The 20695-nt window shown below is 37.4% G+C and overlaps 1 protein-coding gene across 5 annotated transcripts in view; it reads left to right on the top strand.

Moving 5' to 3' along the window:
• KIF2A (kinesin family member 2A) overlaps positions 1–20695 on the top strand; it is a 60427-nt gene that overhangs the window by 21707 nt on the left and 18025 nt on the right. For 3 of the 5 annotated variants that reach the window (XM_030003780.2, XM_030003779.2, XM_030003782.2), the window contains exons 2-14: positions 1553–1647; positions 4438–4557; positions 4992–5046; positions 7099–7221; positions 7796–7896; positions 10253–10348; positions 11131–11185; positions 14491–14653; positions 18032–18122; positions 18294–18357; positions 18778–18869; positions 19113–19255; positions 19991–20195. In XM_030003780.2, the coding sequence (XP_029859640.1) occupies positions 1553–1647; positions 4438–4557; positions 4992–5046; positions 7099–7221; positions 7796–7896; positions 10253–10348; positions 11131–11185; positions 14491–14653; positions 18032–18122; positions 18294–18357; positions 18778–18869; positions 19113–19255; positions 19991–20195 (1403 nt within the window). The remainder of the gene's footprint in view (positions 1–1552; positions 1648–4437; positions 4558–4991; positions 5047–7098; positions 7222–7795; positions 7897–10252; positions 10349–11130; positions 11186–14490; positions 14654–18031; positions 18123–18293; positions 18358–18777; positions 18870–19112; positions 19256–19990; positions 20196–20695) is intronic. The other 2 variants (XM_030003781.2, XM_030003783.2) reach the window with 1 other exon arrangement.

Raw genomic sequence — 20695 nt, 5'->3', positions numbered from 1 at the left:
AGCACCATGGATGTGAAAGCAGTGCTGCCCAGGGGTGCTGGCTGCTCTGTGAGCCCCCAAGTGCTACGCTTTGCCTGAATTTCAGTTAGTCTATTCCTCTGCACATTATATTAGAGAACACAGATTTGCTGTGTACATGATGCTTCCCCATAGTCTCTCTTCTTGCTTAATTTTAACTAGGTGTAAATAAAACAAATATTAACAGTATACATTTGTTACTTGTGCCATTGGGTGAGATTATTTGGAATACCAGTCAAGGTTTTTCTTCCTTTCTGTCCCTCAGTAGGCCCTAGAAGGCTTAGATTGTGTAAAAACATTAACTTTGGAAAACTCAAATGATGACCGAAATGGCTAAAACAGAAGTTTGAAACAATCAGCGGAGGAGAAAACTGGAGTGAATTTGGGGAGCTGGGAGCTTTAGGAAAGGAGAAGAGAAGGTGCAAGGTGGAGGAGACCCAGACCAGAGCAGAGGGATGTGTAAGGACCGCAGTGTGTTTCGCCCCAGCAGGCGCCCGGCAGCAGCAGCATATGCACAGAGTGCTCCAGGACAGCTGCTCATGTTTTGGGAGCTGCACGTGGCCCTCGGGCACCTGGAGGGTGGCTGGGGGGTGTGTGGAGTGAGGGATTGCTTGTTCATGCTATGGCTTGTTAAAGGAGGATGTTAGAGGAGCAGTTGCATTGGACTCTTCTTTAGAAATCCCAATTCTGGGTGCTCTTTCGGCAAAGCACGAATGTGATATCAATGTGACACCTGGGTCTTGGTCCTTTTGTGTCATTGCACGGCTGCTCTGCTCTTCCAATTGCTCCTTGCTACTGTGCATAGGAAATAAGACACAAAAAAATTGTGGTAAACTATTATTTAAGAAGAAAAATCCTTATTCCTACTGAAAGTTTACTGGTTTTATGGTACTTTATGGGGGCTTGCTGGCTTTGAGTCTTTCACTGGAGAAGTCAAAGCAATGGCACCTTAACTCCAGCTCAGCTGTCTGTGTAAGCAGGTGTTTTTAAAATGATGATTTGTGTTATTTTAGCAGGCAGTTTAATTTTAGTTGAATTACCAACTGATTGGATGCCCATAAGAAATCGATGCCCATAAGAAATGGATATCAGAATACAATTTCAGAGGGCTTCACTCCTGTGTTGGGACATGTAATGTTGTATCAGCCTAGAGAAGGGGGGCAGTCAAGCCTTTGTGGAGCGCATCTCAGGAGACTTTACTGCCCATTGGAGACTTGTGGTTTTGGGGTTTTCTTCTCTCAAGAGAAGAGAGTCTAAGTGGTGTGGCTTTCATGTGGTGTTTTGTTTACTTACCTCTCGGTTTTCTGTTCATTGAGCTTTTCACTTGTATGCGGGCTGTCCCATTAGGGCCTCTGCTGGCAGATCAGGTCTGAGCCACTTCACAGTGTGTGGCCAGGCATCTTCTATTTATCACCTCATTTTTTTTAACCCTCTTCTTCCTGCCTCTCTCTGTGTGTCTCAGTGCAGGGATGAAAATAACTTCTGGAAAATTTTTCCACCAGTTAGTAAATGATCATTTGTGTTTGCCTTCTAGGCCGAATTCACCAGGCTATGGTAACATCCCTAAATGAAGATAATGAAAGTGTAACTGTTGAATGGATTGAAAATGGAGATACTAAAGGCAAAGAGGTAAAATTAATAATTTTAGAACTTTTCTATTTAAAAAAATTTGTAATCTGCATGAATATTACTTTGGAATTTGCACTGGAAACAAAAAGAATATATAAATCTTAATTTACTTGATTTTTTGGTTACAGACTGTTTTGCATGGGAACTGTTGGGCAGATGCTTGTTTCTGTTGTATTATATTTGACTTCCTGAGCTCTGTGTTATAACTTTTAAATAGTTCTTTTCATCAATTGATTTTGAACCAGATTACAAAGGCTGACCTTGTTATCCTCTTTTTACAAGTAGAAGAATGAAATTTTTGAGAGGGAGAATGACCTGCAGTTCAGACAGGAAACTAGTGGGAGAACTAGATTAGAGATCTTTTTGTGTTTGTATTATTGAAGAGTTGAACAGCTAGTTTGTTTGCTTATTTATTTATTTTTGCCAATATTTTTCCAGCCTTGCTTTGCTTGAGAAATTGTGTCTTTGTGCAATGCTTCGCTATCCTCTCTTTCTTTAAATTTTGGACCACGTTAGCCATTTGCAGCTGAGATTTGGAGAAGCATCTCAGAAATAATAACACTTATCGATTTTGTGAAAACACAGGAAAAAGAAAAAAAAATTGCGAGAAAGTTCTGGTGATCTCATCAGCTGAGCTCATCCCTCTGGACACACAGAATCCATACAGTAGTGAGGTCTTTGAAAGATCCAGCCAGGGGAAATCATAGAATCATAGAATCATTCAGGCTGGAGAAGAAATTTAAGATCATCAAGTCCAACCATCAACCATGCCCACTAAACCATGTCCTGAAGTGCCTTGTCTATGCACTTTTTGAACACCTCCAGGGATGGTGACTCCACCACTTCCCTGGGCAGCCTGTTCCAATGCCTGACAACCCTTTCAGTAAAGAAATTTTTCCTAATACCCAATCTAAACCTGCCCTGCCACAACTTGAGGCCATTTCCTCTAGTCCTATCTCCAGCCACCTGACAGAAGAGACCAGCACCCACCTCACTACAACCCCCCTTCAGGCAGTTGTGGAGAGCAATAAGGTCTCCCCTCAGCCTCCTCTTCTCCAGGCTAAACAACCCCAGCTCCCTCAGCCGCTCCTCATAAGACTTGTGCTCCAGGCCCCTCACCAGCTTTGTTGCCCTTCTCTGGACATGCTCGAGCACCTCAATGTCTTTCCTGTAGTGAGGGGCCCAAAACTGAACACAGTACTGGAGGTGCGGCATCACCAGTGCCCAGTACAGGGTGACGATCACTTCCCTGCTCCTGCTGGCCACACTATTTCTGATACAGGCCAGGATGCCGTTGGCCTTCTTGGCCACCTGGGCACACTGCTGGCTCATATTCAGCCGGCTGTCGACCAGCACCCCCAGGTCTTTCTCTGCTGGGCAACTTTCCAGCCACTCTGCCCCAAGCCTGTAGCGCTGCATGGGGTTGTTGTGACCCAAGTGCAGGACCCAGCACTCGGCCTTGTTGAACCTCATACAATTGGCCTCAGCCCATCGATCCAGCCTGTCCAGATCCTTCTGTAGAGCTTTCCTACCCTCGAGCAGAACAACCCTCCTGCCCAACTTGGTGTCGTCAGCAAACTTACTGAGGGTGCACTCGATCCCCTTGTCCAGATCACTGATAAAGATATTAAAGAGAACCAGCCCCAAAACTGAGCCCTTGGGAACACCACTTGTGACTGGCCACCAACTGGATTTAACTCCATTCACCACAACCCTTTGGGCTCGCCCATCCATCCAGTTTTTCGCCCAGCGAAGAGTACACTTGTCCAAGCCATGAGATGGCAGCTTCTCAAGGAGTATGCCATGAGAGACAGTGTCAAAGGCCTTGCTGAAGTCCAGGCAGACAACATCCACAGCCTTCCCCTCATCCACTAGGCAGGTCACCTGGTGATAGAAGGAGATCAGGTTGGTCAAGAAGGACCTGCCTTTCATGAACCCAGGCTGGCTGGGCCTGATCCCCTGGTTGTCCTGCATATGCCATGTGAGTGCACTCAAGACGAACTGTTCCATAATCTTCTCTGGTACCGAGGTCAGGCTGAGAGGCCTGTAGTTCCACAGATCCTCCCTCCAACCCTTCTTGTAAATGGGCATCACATTGGCAAGCCTCCAGTCGTCTGGGACCTCCCCCATTGACCAGGATTGCTCATAAATGATGGAGGGTGGCTTGGCAAGCTCCTCCGCCAGCTGCCTCATGGCAGTCTGTAGATACCAAAGCCTTTTAGGATTTTTAGGAAACCAAGTTACAATAGACCTGAGGCCAGCTATTTTTAGGGTCCTGCCCCTCCCCCCTTACATTTTACAGCATTATGAATGAGGAACACTTAAAAGAAAAAAATATAGCATGATAAATTCAACATGGTTTCCGCTGTGCTTTTATTTTTTGGGTGGTTGTAATAATTCGTCTGTTTATTTTGCACTGTTTGGGAAATTTCAAATAATTGAGACCTTTTTATGTTACAGAATGTCTTTCATATTTTGCAGTAATTGTCAAATTACTGCAGTAATACTAACGACTTCTGTTCTAATTTAATCACTTTACAAAATTATTAATATCTATTGGTCATTTTTAATTCATCCCTTTTGAAGGGTGTGTTTTCAACTAATACAAAGACCAAAGCTTATGCTGTTTTTAGTGAACACAGAACAAGACAATTCCAGTTTTAGAATTAACAAATTGTAGGGTAAAAACCCTAAATATATTTACTGTTTATTCTCAGACGTAACAGAAGAAATGGAGAGGGTGAATACTGTTTTAAGACTCATAAATGTGTTTTATATTTTTTTACACAGATTGACCTGGAGAGCATATTTTCACTTAACCCGGATCTTGCACCTGATGAAGATATTGAACCTAGTCCAGAGACACCACCACCACCTACCCCATCAGCCAAAGTAAACAAAATTGTGAAGGTTGGTAATATCTATGCAACATGTTCATGTTAAACTTACAATACTCCTATACATGTTGTTATGCTTGAATTCTGAGCTTTAACTTTTGTGTCTGTGGAGCTATTTGATAACTGTGTTCCTTTATTTTTCCTATGGTGAATAGTGGTTTTCAAACATTTTTTAAGAGCAGGTTTGGCAGAGAGGGAGTTGGGAACTAAGGTACCTAAATATATCTCAAGGAGAAATATAGAAGAGGTTTTGGAGGTTGTTTTGAAAGAGTATGTATAGTTCAAGCAGTCTTCACCCTAGGCTCTTCAGGGAGAGATTTGGCAGCAATCACCTCTGTATTGCTGATGTCGTGTTATTTTCATTCACTGGAAAGAAGCAGAGGTGGGGCTGCAGTTTTTTTGTTCAATAATATGGTCATCAAATAACAAGGATTTCTTTCTTTATAGAGTCGACGAACTGTGGCATCTGTTAAGAATGACACCCCTGCCAGAGATAACAGAGGTAAATGTTATCTCTTTCCATTTCAAGGAAGTTAAAAATATGGGAACATGGTAACCTCCTGCTCATCTAACATTCCTTAATAATTCTGCATTTCTCATTTGGTATGTATGCATGTGACATGTAAAAGACATGGTATGTCATTCCTAGAATTATTCCTGTGTATATTTAGGAATTCATACTGTACAAATAGTCTTTATATGCAAGTTTAAGCAATACAGCATTAGGAAAGTTAAACTGAATGAACTGAAGGTGCAAAAATTTGAAGTTAATTAAATATGCTACATTAAGTCTTGTGTGGACTTTTCCAAGTTAAAGCATCCTCAATTTGCTTCAGGTTAATTCAGTGTTTCAATATACAGTAAGTAGTGTGCTTAAAATTCTCATGCTTTCAATCTTTTGACTTAGGTTTGTAACAGTCTGTGTGTAAACATTCATTCAAAGAGTACTTAAGCCCTATGGGTTAATTCTCACTCTACAGATGATAGCGAAAAATCTACAAAAAATGCTGAAATACCACAGGAGGATAGGTGAAAAGTATGTATTGGATGAATATAGATGTATTTATAACATGAGAAAGAATAGTTACTGCTTATTGTTTTCATTTTCTCTCCTGCATTAAACTTCACTAACTTGTACAGATGATGGTGATGATTCTTCTTCCAAACATTAATCTACTGTCATTAATTCAGACTAGGTCCCAGTCCATCTGTTTAACTTGAAAAACAAGTGGGCTTGCATATCTTTGCAAGTGTTCAGACTCTTCTGGTGGATGATTGGGACCGCTTTCACCCTTCTGCCCTTTGCCACTGGAGGTGTTAAACAAATTGAAAATCTCATAAGGCGGGGATAAGTTTTTTCAAACTAGTATGGTTTAAATTTGAGACATAGCACTGATGGACTTTCCTCGCATCCATACATGTTGTTGTTTGTAGTAAATGGTCTGTTTGGTATGGAATAACCCCGTAACTTGTATTTTAGTAGGTCTTATGCATCTTACTATTCACAGTCGGCCTAAGTATTTGTTCTTTGTTGGCCTTGTAATTAAGCTTTTCTCAGCACACTGTCTTATTTTGTGTAGTCAATTTGTGCTATAAACTAGAGCTCCTATCATACTTGGAATGATGTGGGTATTCGTGTTGTCTGTCTGTTCTGTTCAATACCTGTTTCCATAGTTGTCTCCTTGTTGCACAGTGAGCTTGCCTTTGTTTGGAGTGTTATCTCTGGCTGCTCATCAAAGCTGATACCTTCACTTTCGTACTCTTCTGGCAGACTCTGTTAGGAGTGTGTGCAGGAAATGGGCCAGCTGAAGCAGAGCTGCTTGAAGTAACTCTTTGAAAAACAGTTTAAAGCATTCAGCTCTACCAAAGAGGCTTGCATGGTCATTACTCCCACTGCATTCACTAGGAACAGACATCACTGCATCTTCAGAAATTGGCATCCTTAGCATGTATAGAATCAATGCATAAGTTTAGACATATTGATATTATCTATATAACTTCCAGTATAGTGTCAAAAAGGTTTGTTTCTTCCACTCACAGATTGAGCTGCACTTTAATGTCTTTCATTTGTATCCCTTTCATTTGTATCCCCTTGCTCCTCCAGAGATCCTAGGCCTAATGGGGTGTGACTATTTTATAACATCTAGAAAATGTGAAACAGCGGGGCTTCTTTTCTTACTTGGTTTTTGGGTATAATCACAATATAAATAAAATTTCAGCACTTTAAGCTTCAGGACTGCATATCTCCAAGTCTACACTTTGTTCTATGCACATAATAAGTTGTACTAATTCTGCAGCAGAGTATTTAAAAATATGCACGTGCAGCGTTGGTACTTAATAATTGTGTTGTGTTGGTATATAACACTAGGATAAAAAAGGCTGCATACCAAATGTCTTTATTAATAGACTTTCTACATGTATGGCTCCCTCTCACCTCCCAATTGCTGTGTCTGGAAATGGGCCTTGTTTTATCTTGTCGTAACAAAGCATTTCAGAATCAGATAGAAATGTTACTCTTCTGTGTCCAGATAAGCTTTGTGCTTTTCCTTTGCAGTGGTTGGTTCTGCACGGGCGCGACCTACTCAGCTTCCTGAGCAGTCTTCCTCCTCTCAACAGAATGGTAGTGTTTCAGATATATCTCCAGTTCAAGCTGCAAAAAAGGAATTTGGACCCCCTTGTATGTAAACCGTGTATCAAGGATTCATTCATTCTGGGCGTTACATGTACATTCTCTTGGATTATGTTGTTGTCCATAAATGACAAATGGTCCACATGCACAGTTGTCTGTGGGCTTCCTTGAGGAGCTTTGTCAGAGAGCTGTGGCTAAACAAATGTACACTTTTGTCAGAGTCGTGTTAGTATTTGGAATTTGTTTTTCCTTTATCTTTTTTTAACCATGGCAGTGTTGTTTGTTTTTTTTTTTTTTTAATTTGCCTGGGCTTTCTTTTAATTCAAACCAAGAGATCACATGTATCTGTCCCAATATTTTTTGAGGGTCATTGTCCTTATATTTTTGGTCGTGTAATTATTGTCCCATTCCCATTATTTTTTTCTAATTCATTCATTTTATGAATTTTAGAAATAAAATTGCCATAATTGTTCTGTTTCTGATCATAATACTGATTTGCTTGAAAAGATAGTTGATATAAATGCATTCTAATTATTGATAAATTAATATAATTGAAATGTTACAGTGTAAATACTAAATTCATGCAACACTGAAAATATAAAATTATATCATTTTCTTTAAGCACGTAGAAAATCTAATTGTGTAAAAGAGGTTGAAAAATTGCAAGAGAAACGTGAAAAAAGACGGTTACAGCAGCAGGAACTTAGAGAAAAAAGAGCTCAGGTTAGTATTTTTAGCTTGAATGGAAAATGTATGTCAGCAAGAGAAGGAGTTTGTAAAATCGTTGTGCTTTTTTCAGTCTTTAATAATTTTTATGAACTGTAACAATCTTGAAATTAAATGTTTTCATCCTGTATACAAGTTTGATAAATATTTTGGTGCTTGGTAGCATTGCTCTCATAGCTGTTACTTTAGATAGCTTTCCCCCTCTTTTTCTTCCTACAGAAATAACTGCTTACAATTGCTTATCTTGCTGTATGTTCTTTAAAGATCAGGTACTGATGACAGCTATTTCTTAGGGAAGGTATATTGTTGAAAATAATCAAACCTTTGGCTTTTAGATAGGTCTGTTATTCTACAGGAGGTATTATAGCATTATGATAAATTGTTCTTTATGATCTTTGATGCTTTGTAGGAGATTCATTTGAGGCTCAAGTTTGAACAGTGACTTTAGTTTTTATCTTTAAACCAGTCTGTGCATTTATAATTTAGCTTTGCATCATGCAAGCAGCTTGGGAGCAAATTGTTAGAAACCTGTGTGAAAGAAATGAAGTTGCTAATCCTGTGAGAAAAGTCTCTTAATATTAAATGACTTTCTGTCACAGTAGTGTAAAAGCTTTAGCAAAACTAGTAGTGTAATCTTGTTGGCAGCCCTGTGCGTACGTGTTAGTCTTTAAAGAGATACTACCAATCCGCTACTGACATGAGAAGTACAACCACCAAGTAAATAATTCAGGCAATTTGCTTTATGGTTTAATGATGTTTCTAAGTTGACCTAAAATCACCTATGTTGAATTCATGTTCTCTAATTTCCATCCATTTACACAAATGCAAAACATTACTATGTCTTTTTGTGTGAGGAACAAATATTTTTTGGCTTCATATATTAAGATACTTTGATGTGGTACTACAGCTAAAATTTTCTTTTTATTGCTCCTGTGAAAACTGCCTTTGCATCTGAGTCTTAAAACTTCTGTATGAGGAAGCTCTGTTTGTCTTGTTGACCTGTATGTACCTGTGCTTCATGTTGCTTTGTGTATTCTGTTGTTGTTGTTATGAAATGCAGCAATAATTAGCCAAGCACTGCCTTTAGTGGGCAAGACCTTTAAAGAAGATTTGAAGAATATCAGGCAAACACTTTTTCCATAATAAGCAATACTGCTTTCTGAGTGTTAGAAGGAAAGGTTTCAGCAGGAATACATTTTGTGTGGACTTATTGTCAGCAGTTTTTAGTTCACGGTAGTCACGGTGAACAACAGCAAGGTACAGTCAACTTCGGATTACCAGGACGCAATTTTATCTGAGGTGAGGATCGGCTGTGTCACAGGTGCAGAGACATAAGCTGGCTCCCTTTCAGCTTGTTAACCCCAATGCAGTGCTTTCTGAGAGTGCCTATGCTGTTTCCACAGCCAGCTGTGATCCAGAGGGAGTTTTGTATCATTTGGGGGGGTCCATGCAAAACTTAATAAGGTCTGACCACCAGAGCTGGCTATGTGTGGCATCAGCAGCATGTCCTGAAATGGTGTAAAAACTGACAGTTGCAGGGAGAAGTGACAGGAAGGACACTTGATCAGTTCTGCAGAGAACCAGCTTAGCTCACAGTAGGCTCAGGCTTAGCAAGGCTTGAAGGGGCTCCGTGCATGGCCTCTTACATGTCCATTCACTCTGGTACTGATGGTTCCAGGTTTAGGGATGGGAGGTCTTCTGAGCCTGGATGTAGCCTACTGTGTACACTTGGGATTGCTTCTGCTTTTTGGGGGGGTCTAGGAGTGTTAGAAGAGTTTCCAATGCATCCAAGTAACTGTAGGAGTTAACTCAGGACCAGGAGTAGGATCAAGCTCCTTTAAGAGACTTGGATCCAGCAGGGTTGTGTTTAGAGCAGCTGGGGTGCCTGCACTATCCTCTGCAGTGTGTGTTGTACCTGTGTAATGGAGTGTATCCATTCGTCCGTTGAACCGCCTTATCTCAGATTAAGAAGCATTGACTGTATAAGCTATCTGGTGTTGTGCGGTGTTCGGAGGTGTTTCTTTAGTGTGAAGATTCTGGCAAAGGCGGGAGTAATTTCTCTTTCTTGAGTAGACTGTTAATGAGTCCTCAACTGAAAAATATTTTCTATTACATGCCAACCAAAAACATGAAGTAGAAAGCATATAATTGTTTTGCTTTGTGATCAGTAAATTAGCTACATCAGAATGGAAAAAGGCATTAAACTTGCATTTGAGACATTTCTGGCGTTTTGGAGAAAAAATAAGATTTCAGTTAATGTGTATTTTTTCTTATAAATAAATGCAGAATATGCTGAAGTTAGTCCATTTCAGGAAGAAAAGTATATTAGAAATTCTGTTGCTTTCTTCCCTAGGATGTTGATGCTACAAACCCAAATTATGAAATTATGTGTATGATAAGAGATTTCAGGGGAAGTTTGGATTACAGACCACTGACAACTGCAGATCCTGTAAGTACTCCAGCAACATGGAAGTTTTTTATCCTTCTGTATTTTTCCTGTGTTTTCAATTTTTTCAATGTATACTGCTGTCTGTAAACATGAAAAATAAGTAGTTTGATATGTATTAGTATTCATTATAATATGGGTTTATTTTTTCAGTAATTTGATGACATTTAAATTAGTAGGTGTTGAAAGCCCTAGCTTACTAAATTATTGTTAATTATGTTATGTCATTTAAATACCTTTTTACTAAAAAATAATACCAATATGTACTAAGTAGTCACTCAGTCTCTGTATTGTCAATTTTCCTGGGATGCTAGGGGATGTGCACACAAAACATTAAGGTTCTCTGAAGAACACTGTTAAGTATAAAGATTATTATTTGATCTTTGAAGGTGATGAGGGCCTTGGTTTGCAGATAACTCAGAGGATCAGAATCCTTAAATGATGAAGATAATTAGATCTCTGTCAGAGATTGTGACAATTTCTGTCAATAGCGTATCTACCCTGTTAGAGCTGGATTTGCTTGCAATACTCCAAGATGTACCCGCTACTCTACAGGATTAGATCACTGTCTGCAGGGAGTTTTGTTAATTATGGTTCCCCCTTTTGGGTTCTTGGCTGTTGTGCAGATGCAAGGGGCTTTTACATGTTCAGATGACTCGCTGTCTTGGAAATTTCTCTTTGTTTAAATGATTGGTTAATTAATTCAAGAATAGAAGTAAAATAAAGTAAAATATCATATAACTGGAATTGGGGTATAGTTTACTGAAAGATAGTTTCCTTTGCAGATTGATGAGCACAGGATATGTGTTTGTGTACGAAAACGACCACTCAATAAAAAAGGTATGACCATTGAAGATTTTGCTGAATTTTTTCTCTGAAAAGTTGCTTCTGATAGCGATATAATTTGTCTTAAAGACATCTAGAAATACTGATCAAAGGTGGAACTGTTATACTAGACTATATGTGTGACAGACCCAGAAAATTCATAGACTCATCATAAGCTGGATAAAGATGGGGAGAAAAGTAGCGTTAAACTAAAAATGTCACCATTTTATGGATTGGAAGCTGAGGCACAGAGAGACTGCAGGTTTCTTCCAAGGTCATCTAGGATGTATTTAGTTGATCTGGGAATTAATTCTGTATTAATTAATTAATTATTAATTCAGTATTCTTACATTGCATTAGGATCACCATTCTTTTAAACTATCCTTCAAGTTACCTCCTGAGCTACCCAGTGAAAACTTTCATACGCATTCTTTGTACATGTATTTTTATACTTTTGAGTGGTCTTGAATCAGACATCAAGGGAGCAATTCAGTTGCCTAAATGCTGATGTCTTATGACATTTTAGGTGCCCAAACGTGTCCAAGACATCCTCACGGGGCTAGTGGATTACAGATAAACTGGAGACTTGTATCCCCTGGAGTTGCAGCTCAGGGCTGGGCAGGATACCCTAGGGCATATGAAATGCTGATAAAAAACTATTAGGTACTGGAATGACTCCCTAGTGACTTTTTTTATATGTGATTAGTATTACAACTTTTTTTCTTACTCCCTGCTTATAAGACTGCAGTCTGTACTAAAAAAAAAAAAAATCTTCAGGTTTTCAACTCCAGTTAAATCCCAATCTTCCCACGAAGTTCTTTACTTTCAGCAGGAAGTTACGAACACAAATGCTTCTGGATTGCAGCCTGTCTGAATCCAGTGCTTAAGTAAGCTGCCTTTTGTTTTGAAAGATGTTTCTTTCTTTCTCTTTCTATTATATTTTGTTTAGCTAAAGGAGTCAAAGAGCATCTTTCTGACTCTGAAACAACATGGGATGCATTTATTATTTTTGTACTGTCAGAACTACATGCTGAGGATTATCTGGAGCATATCCATAGGAAAATGGGAGAATTGCATGAGAAAGGGGAATGATATGTTGATACCAGTATATAGTTAGTTTTTGTCTTATTTTTTTCCCTCCACGTTGCTGCTTCCCCTACCTTATTTTTCTCTTCATTTTTACTTTTACTGTTTTCTTACTCCTGTATTTTTTTCTTTTATTGATCTGAAAGCAGTGCATAATCTCAGAAACTGGTTAATTGAAACTATTTTCCACAACCTATTTAATAAGGGCATTCAACGTAGAAGTCTGGTAGCAGTTGAACTTCTGTTTCAGCATTGGAGGTTATCTTTAATAAAATATGACTTAGAAATCTGATACATTTGGGGGAAACGTCACCTTCTCCCTGTGCTGAAGGTGGACAAAGTGAAATTACAGTAAATGAGAGCAAGTTGTCATGGGACATGAGTTGGGAATCAGAAGTAGGATTTGATTTTGTGGAAGTTGCATATCTGGGGTATTAGTGGTTTGGAGCTATTAAAAAAAAATAATTCAGAGGTGTTTGTAGGAAGACAAGTGTCTTAAGTAAAAATGAAGTTGGCACTAAAGTTATTTTGCATTTTTAAGAATAAACTATAGTTAAAAGGTATTAATGAAATAATTAATGCAGGGGATGAACCATAGAGATAATCTAGTACCCACAATACAATCTTCTGAAAACACACACTTCATAAGGAACAGTATTTCTCATGCCATGTTTTAACATTGAAGAGTATAAAAGAATCAAAGATACTAGTGTGTAACCCCCTGAAGAGGAAAAATAAAATTAGTTTGTTTTGTCAGTCTCACAAACACAATCACCAAAATCTTTAGGTATTCTCAGCACCAATTGTTCTGTGGATTGACTTTGCAGGAAGTAGGTGTTCAGATTGACATTTTAAGATTTTATTTCAGTGATGTATACTTATAATTGAGAAATGTATGGTGGGTTTCAGAGACACTATTCCAATTTTTTTATCAGCAAGGAATACAGGTTGTCATAACAAATAGCTGGGAGCAGGTAAATGTCTTATTCCAAACAATTGTTTAAGGAAAATCAGCTTTTGACTGCTTAAACTAAAAGGCTTTTGCTGCAAAGAATTGACCATGATACATCTCTTTTCATCACTGTTCCTTATTTCTTCTCTGTGATTACTGCAGAATAATTGCATTTTATTTTATTGCAGTGCAGTTGAAAAATTGATTATATAGTGACTTGAATGCATATTTCTGTTGGTAATGTCATGCAATGGTAAACATTTTACTGTTTGATCAGTATGTTAATCGATGAAAAGTTTTCTATCTAATTGTATAAAGCCACATCATATTCTTGAGCTGCATGCCTTAAGAAATTTTACATAGAAATGCAGGTAGGACAGATTAGTGATCCTGACTGTACACACAAAGGATCTTTATTTTTGTGCATATTATGGATCACTGGGTTCTCTGTTTTGCTGACTCATATCTCATACAACAATTAGCAGTAAATTGTAGTGCTGTGTAGTAATTATAACCTGGGATCTCACTGTTGAAATTGCATCTAGATGGTTTTTGTTCATTCCCAGTGATAGGAAGGATCATTAGAATTTTTAGCTTTTTTCTGCTTTCAAGGTAATTTTTAAGAAGGATTATACTTTAGAGAAATTCTATGTGTACTTTAGGTTCTAGGAGGAATATACAAATGAAAATGTCTGTGTAGAATGAAAGCAAAATTTTTCCATTTGAAAGCTGTGAACATATGACTGTAACATTAAGGATTTGGGGAAAAATGAAAAGATAAAATTTTAAAATAAAGCAAGTTATCATAAGGATATTGATTTCTTTGTATTTTTAAGTTTGACAGTCCAAGCAGTATAGGACTTTCAGCATCCAGTTTCTCCAGTAGAGAACTTAGTTATAAAAACTCAAAGGATATGGCAGTAATCTGTAAAACAGTATAGAAGCCCTGAGGAAAAAGAACTCAAATCCATGAAAAGTGTTATTATAGAATACATAACAAGCTACAATGATAGTGCTATAATTACTGATCTTAGTTTTTCTAATCAGCTTTGTACAACCTCTCTTTAATTTCTTGCAATTGGTAGGATAGGACAACTAGACTTCCAAAAGGCAATCTCTTACCTAGCAGATTACTATCTAGGCATCAGAAGCCCAAATCCATTGCAGTGTTGTTACTTGGAGGAGCTGTGTTATCTGAGATGTTATAAGAGTGTAAACAATGAAAAAATGTAAAAAATAATGATGTGTTGCTAGTTAAATATATATTTCACTTATTTTATAGAAACTTTAATGAAAGACCTTGATGTAATAACAATTCCTAGTAAAGATGTTGTGATGGTACATGAACCAAAACAAAAGGTGGATTTAACAAGGTACCTAGAAAACCAAACTTTTCGTTTTGATTATGCCTTTGATGACACGGCTCCTAATGAAATGGTTTACAGGTATGTGTATATGCTTTTTTTTTGTGAATGTTTTTTCTCATGTATCTCTCATGTCAATAACTGTGGGCTTACCGTGGTCATGGACTTTACTCCTATTCTCTGTGTTACCAATTACGTATATTGCTACCTGCATTCTTTTGCCTGTTTACTTTTGTTTTAACTCTTTATTCTGAATTCTTCACCTGCAATGTCATCTCCACTTCCGTTGACCTCAGTCCTGCTCTCAGTCCTCCTTCAAGCCCTGCTGGTTTCCAGGCTCTAGCGTGTATTGCCTGCCTTCTCAGCTACTGAATATTTGAACAACTTCATGAGCTCTCCATTTGCCTCAGGGTTATTGTCTTATTAATTAGTGTGCATGCAGCACCTGAGGAAGCTGAGTCATGGCTTTTGGTCTTCAGGAAACTTGGAAGAAAAGGACAGCCCCGGCCCCAAGGAGCTTGCAGTTTGAATATAAGATAATTAAGAGATGGAAAGTAATCAGGAGAGGGTGGGGAAAGAGTACAAAGAAAGGGAGAAAGGTTATATTGCTGTATTGCTGATATACCTGAGCTAGCTTGGCTGCTGGAAGCAGTCTGGCTGATGTAACACGGAGGTGCATGGAGCAAAGTTATCTTGCTCAAAATGCTGAATCTTTCTGATTTAAAAAAACAACAGCAGTAAAGACACACATCCACTTTCAGCCCCAAGGTATTTGGATCTCCATTTTCTCCTTTATCCTTCTGTTTCACTTCCACAGCTGGCACAGAATAATGCACACAGCACTTTTAAAAACATGTTTAGAAGTAGCTATTTACCTTGTACAAGTCACTAAATGGAGTAGATACAGTAGCAGGCTAAGTTAGACACCATGACAGGTCACATCTTGGTACCTAGTCTAAATAGTGTGAAGCTTTTTGCAGGGAATATTGATACCAGAGAGGAATTTGATTAAGATAATTTTCCTTATGCTTGAAAAGTGCTTCCCATAGCCTTGAGGAGTAGTGACAGAGAAATATCTTAATTTTTGTTTTTAATCCAACAATGAGAAAGGAAAATTTAGCATTGTGTCCTGACTGATGTTGGATGCTAACATCCTGTCAGTGGATAACAAAAAATTCATAGTAAAAGAATTATTAAAAGGCCTTGAAAACTAAAACTTCTGTCTTATGCTTGAGATAATTAGAAGGAGAAGGGTGGTAAAAGGAAAATCTGTATAGTCTGTTAGTTTACACTAACAAAAGACTTCTAAACAGCACTAAATCTACCCTTGGAGATTTCTATCTCTAATGGTTGTCTACTGGTAGCATCTTTCCTTTGTCAATAATGAAGAGCTGCGGGAGCGCAATCTGGCTGGTGTTCTGTGCCTCTTGCAATAGTTGTCCTCCTGCTTAACAAGCAGTTCTTCTAATCTCCCTCCTTCCTGTTATTTAGCTTTGTGAGCATAGTGTTTAAATGTGAGGGGTGTTTGTGGCATACAGTGTTGTATTTTTGTATTGAGTTTTCTCCAGACAATTTTTATTAGTGACATAACACATTAATGGTAATACGGGAAATTATTGAAAGATGATTGTATTCATACTGCAACAGTAAATCTCTAGTCTCCGTAGCAATACAGGCTTTCTCCTTCTCCCTCATGTGGCAAAATAATGATTATTACTTGAAGGGCAATCTGCTTTGAGGCCTCCTGTAATAACAGAAGAGCAAAATAGGTATCGTCATCTGTTCTCACCAGAACTTCAGGGTCACACTGGGGAAAAAAAATAGTGTGGCAAGTTACTCCAGTTTTCTCCAGTACGCTAAAATTACTCACTGTATTTCTATACTGAAAAACATTCTTCAGCTTGAGGGAGAAAAGTACTACTCTTTTATTATTATTATTCTTTTGCTTAAGCTGTATTTTAAGTATTTTTGAATCCATGAGCCACAACACTGAGTTGCAAGTTTTCATTAATATTAAAAAACCCGCACTAGTTCGAATGGGTATACCTGTTGAGGTTTAAAGGAGAACCAGAGTTTACGTTTCTGAAAGATCAAGATTGCAAATAAAGGTTCTAGTAAAAGTAAAGTTGGACTTTTTTGGCATGGTATCATTTGGAGTTGTATAATGCTTTATGAAAACTTCTCTAGATATGTTTGTATTTTGCCTTACTTAAAAAATAGATAATTAAGTCACTTTTTTATAAATCAGCAAAATCATTTCAAACTCAGTTAAAGAGAGATAATGGAGTGTGCTTCTTAGGTTGATAGGCTTTGTGAAATTTCGTGTTTTATATATAAAAAGAATAAACATCAAAATACGGGAATATCCTCCTGAGGACAAAGGAGGTATATGTTCAGAAGAAGCAAAAAAAGACTGAGGCTGATCAGGAATCATCTGGTATATTTTTGATGAAAATTCATTATTCGGTTAAACTTGAGATTTTTGCAGAACCCTTGGTTGCCAAATGGCTCAGTCTTGCCCATATTATTTTTGTAAGTGATCTTGTGTTTGTTCTAAAGTGAAATGAAAGAAGGTTGTAACACCTCCGTGTTTCTGTAAACAATTGTTCCTGTTTCTGTTTCTGTCACCTAAAGGTACTTCATGTGTTAACACTTGGAAAAAAGTTTAGAAGGAGAGACTTTTGCAGAGAGCCTCTTACCTCCATTGGTAACCCTCCATTAGTTTACCCTTTGCTTTTGGAGTTTTTAATGAAATAATGCTAATAAGCAGCTGAAGTAGGAACAATAACTCTACGTTTTTTGAAGTAAAAATTAATTCTCTACAACAGAAAAATGATACATTGGATAATATTTTTTGACACATCAAATAATACTTCAGGGATAACTAGATTTTTCTATTTGAAGAGCTTGGGTATCCATTTTCTTGAGCCTTTTCTCAGTGTATGTACATTCTCAAAATATTAAGATAGGCAATGTTGTTTTGGCCACTTGTCTTCTAAATTTAACCTTGGAAGCTGACTGGGGAGAAAAAACCCAAAACCAAAACTATAGCAGCATTTTAGTATTGGCAAAACCTACATATTTATCTGCTCCACTGTCCTACTTTGATGTCTTCTAATTTTGTCTTCTTTAGGGAGCTCCAAACACCATGTAGTAAGCTGTGCTATGTTGCACCATTGAAACAAGGAATTTTTTTTTTTCTTAGGGTTTAATAGAGGATAATATTGTTGTAAAATAAGTGGGAGAGACCTTGTAGCTTTTATTTGATTGTTTGAGATATTTTAATGCTTTAGAGCTGGTAGTCTCTTTAGTTCAGGAATTAATGTAAAGAAGTCCTTTGGCCTCTCAAAGAACAGGACCAGTTTTGTCACTTCTGGTCTTAAAATTTGTAGCATCCTTGTGGTAATGGCATCTTAAAGTAATTCAATTTCTTAAGTACTGTTGTTTTTTGCATTTAAGGTTTACAGCTCGACCATTAGTGGAGACCATATTTGAAAGGGGAATGGCCACTTGTTTTGCATACGGGCAAACAGGCAGTGGAAAAACTCATGTAAGTATTTCTTCTACGTGTCAGCAATACACTTCTTTTTATGTATTATATACTTACCTAAGTCCTAATAAGTAACAAATACCTAAGTAACAGTTCTGTGATTTTTATAGTGTATTTTTTGGTCTTTTTTTTTTTTTTTTTTTTTTTTTTTTTTTTTTAATTTAAATTTAGACTATGGGTGGTGACTTTTCAGGAAAGAACCAAGATTGTTCTAAAGGAATATATGCACTTGCAGGTGAGATTTTATTGGTCTTTTGGCTTTTTACAGATTAGTTGAGATCAATAAATTTTCTACTCCCTGTCATACAAATGTAGTGGTCTACATATTTTGCATTACAGTGGAGCTTTGGTAACATCAAAGTAGTTCCTAGGTGTGTAGTCTTTACAGAGTAAAGTAAATGTATATATAGATTACTTAAAAAATGTAATAAATATAATGGATGATTAATTAAGTTTATAATTTTGGGGTCTTCTGCATCTTCCATTGTAATGTGGCAGTTTAAACTGCAATGATTCAGACTTGGTTGACTGACCCTTTCTATTACACTTGCAAAATTTGAGAGATGCTGTAAAATAGACTGTTATGCATTAGTGAGTCTTCACTAAATGAAAATACATAATAAGATCTCTTTTTATTGTGGAAATGTATTCACAGCTCGAGATGTCTTTTTAATGCTAAAGAAACCAAACTATAAGAAGTTAGAACTTCAAGTATATGCAACATTTTTTGAGATCTACAGTGGTAAGGTAAGTACCTGATCTTTCTCTGAGGAAGGGGCAATTTCTTTTTCACAAACAAGAATTTGAGCTTGTCACATACAAGATTGTTTTCCTCTTTGTACTAAAAGCTTTATTTCAAATAATTCTTTACACTTCCCTTCCAATCATGTTTTTCCATGGAATGATTTGCATATTTTTATACAGGATTTGAAACAAAAGTGTCTTTTAAAGCTCCTCTTTAACTGTTCTGTTTTTTCCCTTCTCCCTAAGGTTTTTGACTTGTTGAACAGGAAGACAAAATTAAGAGTGTTAGAAGATGGTAAACAGCAAGTCCAGGTGGTGGGATTACAGGAACGGGAAGTCAAATGTGTTGAAGATGTTCTTAAGCTTATTGAAATAGGCAACAGCTGCAGGTATCTCCCATAGCTTACACCAGTTTTTCATTGTACATTAAAGAATCAGAACAAGATTTTTTGGGGGTGTCTTCATAGTGATAGCTTTTTAATATGCAGTGGGTTTTTGATAATGTTGGCTGCAAGTAAGGAGTCTGCCTACCTTTTAAATAAAGTTATTGAGAGTTTGTCTCCTAGAGAGAAATAACTGATTTTTCTACAGGATGTGAACTGCATGCATTATGTAACCAGTTTACTGACTTAAATTCACATGATTTATAATCTGGAATACTGCCAGATTCTTCAGCTCTAAAAGGCCTCGATACATAGTGACAGAGGTTAAGCATAAAATTTTTATTTTTTTTAAGAATCCAGCTTCATTGTTTTTAAAATTAGCCCTGTGCTTAGACTGCTGCCTGGTCAGATAAAAATGCCATCAGCATTTTACATGTAAGCTCTCTGATAATCTGAAATCTCTGAAGATCTGATTTTTCTTGCTTTTAAAAGGGAGGTAAAATGTTACTAATCTTCCATTTCTGTTTGAAGAGGTGGAAAAAGAGGTATAATTATACTGTGTACATCCAGTTATTAAGGTTGTATCTCTGGTGTCCACAGGAACGTTAGACATGCTGTCAATACATGTAAGAAAATACAGCACTCTGCTTTGAAAAAACTAACGTTTTGAGGTTAGTGTGTTTAACATGTATGGTCCTTTGCCTGTTCATATGTCCTTCCCTTCTCTCCTTTTGTTTAAAGGACATCTGGCCAGACATCTGCAAATGCACACTCATCTCGAAGCCATGCAGTGTTTCAGATTATTCTCAGAAGGAAAGGGAAATTGCATGGTAAATTTTCTCTGATTGATCTGGCTGGCAATGAAAGAGGAGCAGATACTTCCAGTGCAGATAGGCAGACGCGACTGGAAGGTGCGGAAATAAACAAGAGCCTTTTAGCACTCAAGGTAACTGAAATGTTTCCATTGCCTTTGAGTAGGTGGAAGCCTTCTACATATGATAGCAATGACTATTAAAACGAGTGTTTTTTCAGGCTTTGCTTGTCTACATTGTCTACTGATGTGACAGGTAAAATAATGTATTGATTTGTCCTCTAAATGCCTGAAGAAACACTTGGTAATTACCAAGTAGAAACATTGCAGAAACATTGTGCTATCAACTTGCATGTAGTTTAAAAAAAAAAAACCAAAAACCCCTCAACAAAAAGTTCCCAGTGGTTGAATTTGAAGACTTTTCTGATATATATCTAAAGTGGGAGGACAGATGACTGACTTTGGTACTCAAGGTCTGAAATACTAACTGGAAATAGTATTACTGATCTCAGAATTTATTTATTTGTTTGTTTGTTTGTTTGTTTATGAAACAAAAACAAAGTTACCTTTACAACATATTTATTTAGTGCTGTTAATTAATTCACTAAAGCAACACAACAGCAACATATCCAGAA

The sequence above is a fragment of the Aquila chrysaetos genome, chromosome Z (genome assembly GCF_900496995.4).
Source record: "Aquila chrysaetos chrysaetos chromosome Z, bAquChr1.4, whole genome shotgun sequence".
NCBI classification, from domain to species: domain Eukaryota; kingdom Metazoa; phylum Chordata; class Aves; order Accipitriformes; family Accipitridae; genus Aquila; species Aquila chrysaetos.
The sequence above is the reverse complement of the archived record's forward strand: the minus strand, read 5'-3'. Positions and strand labels throughout refer to the sequence as shown.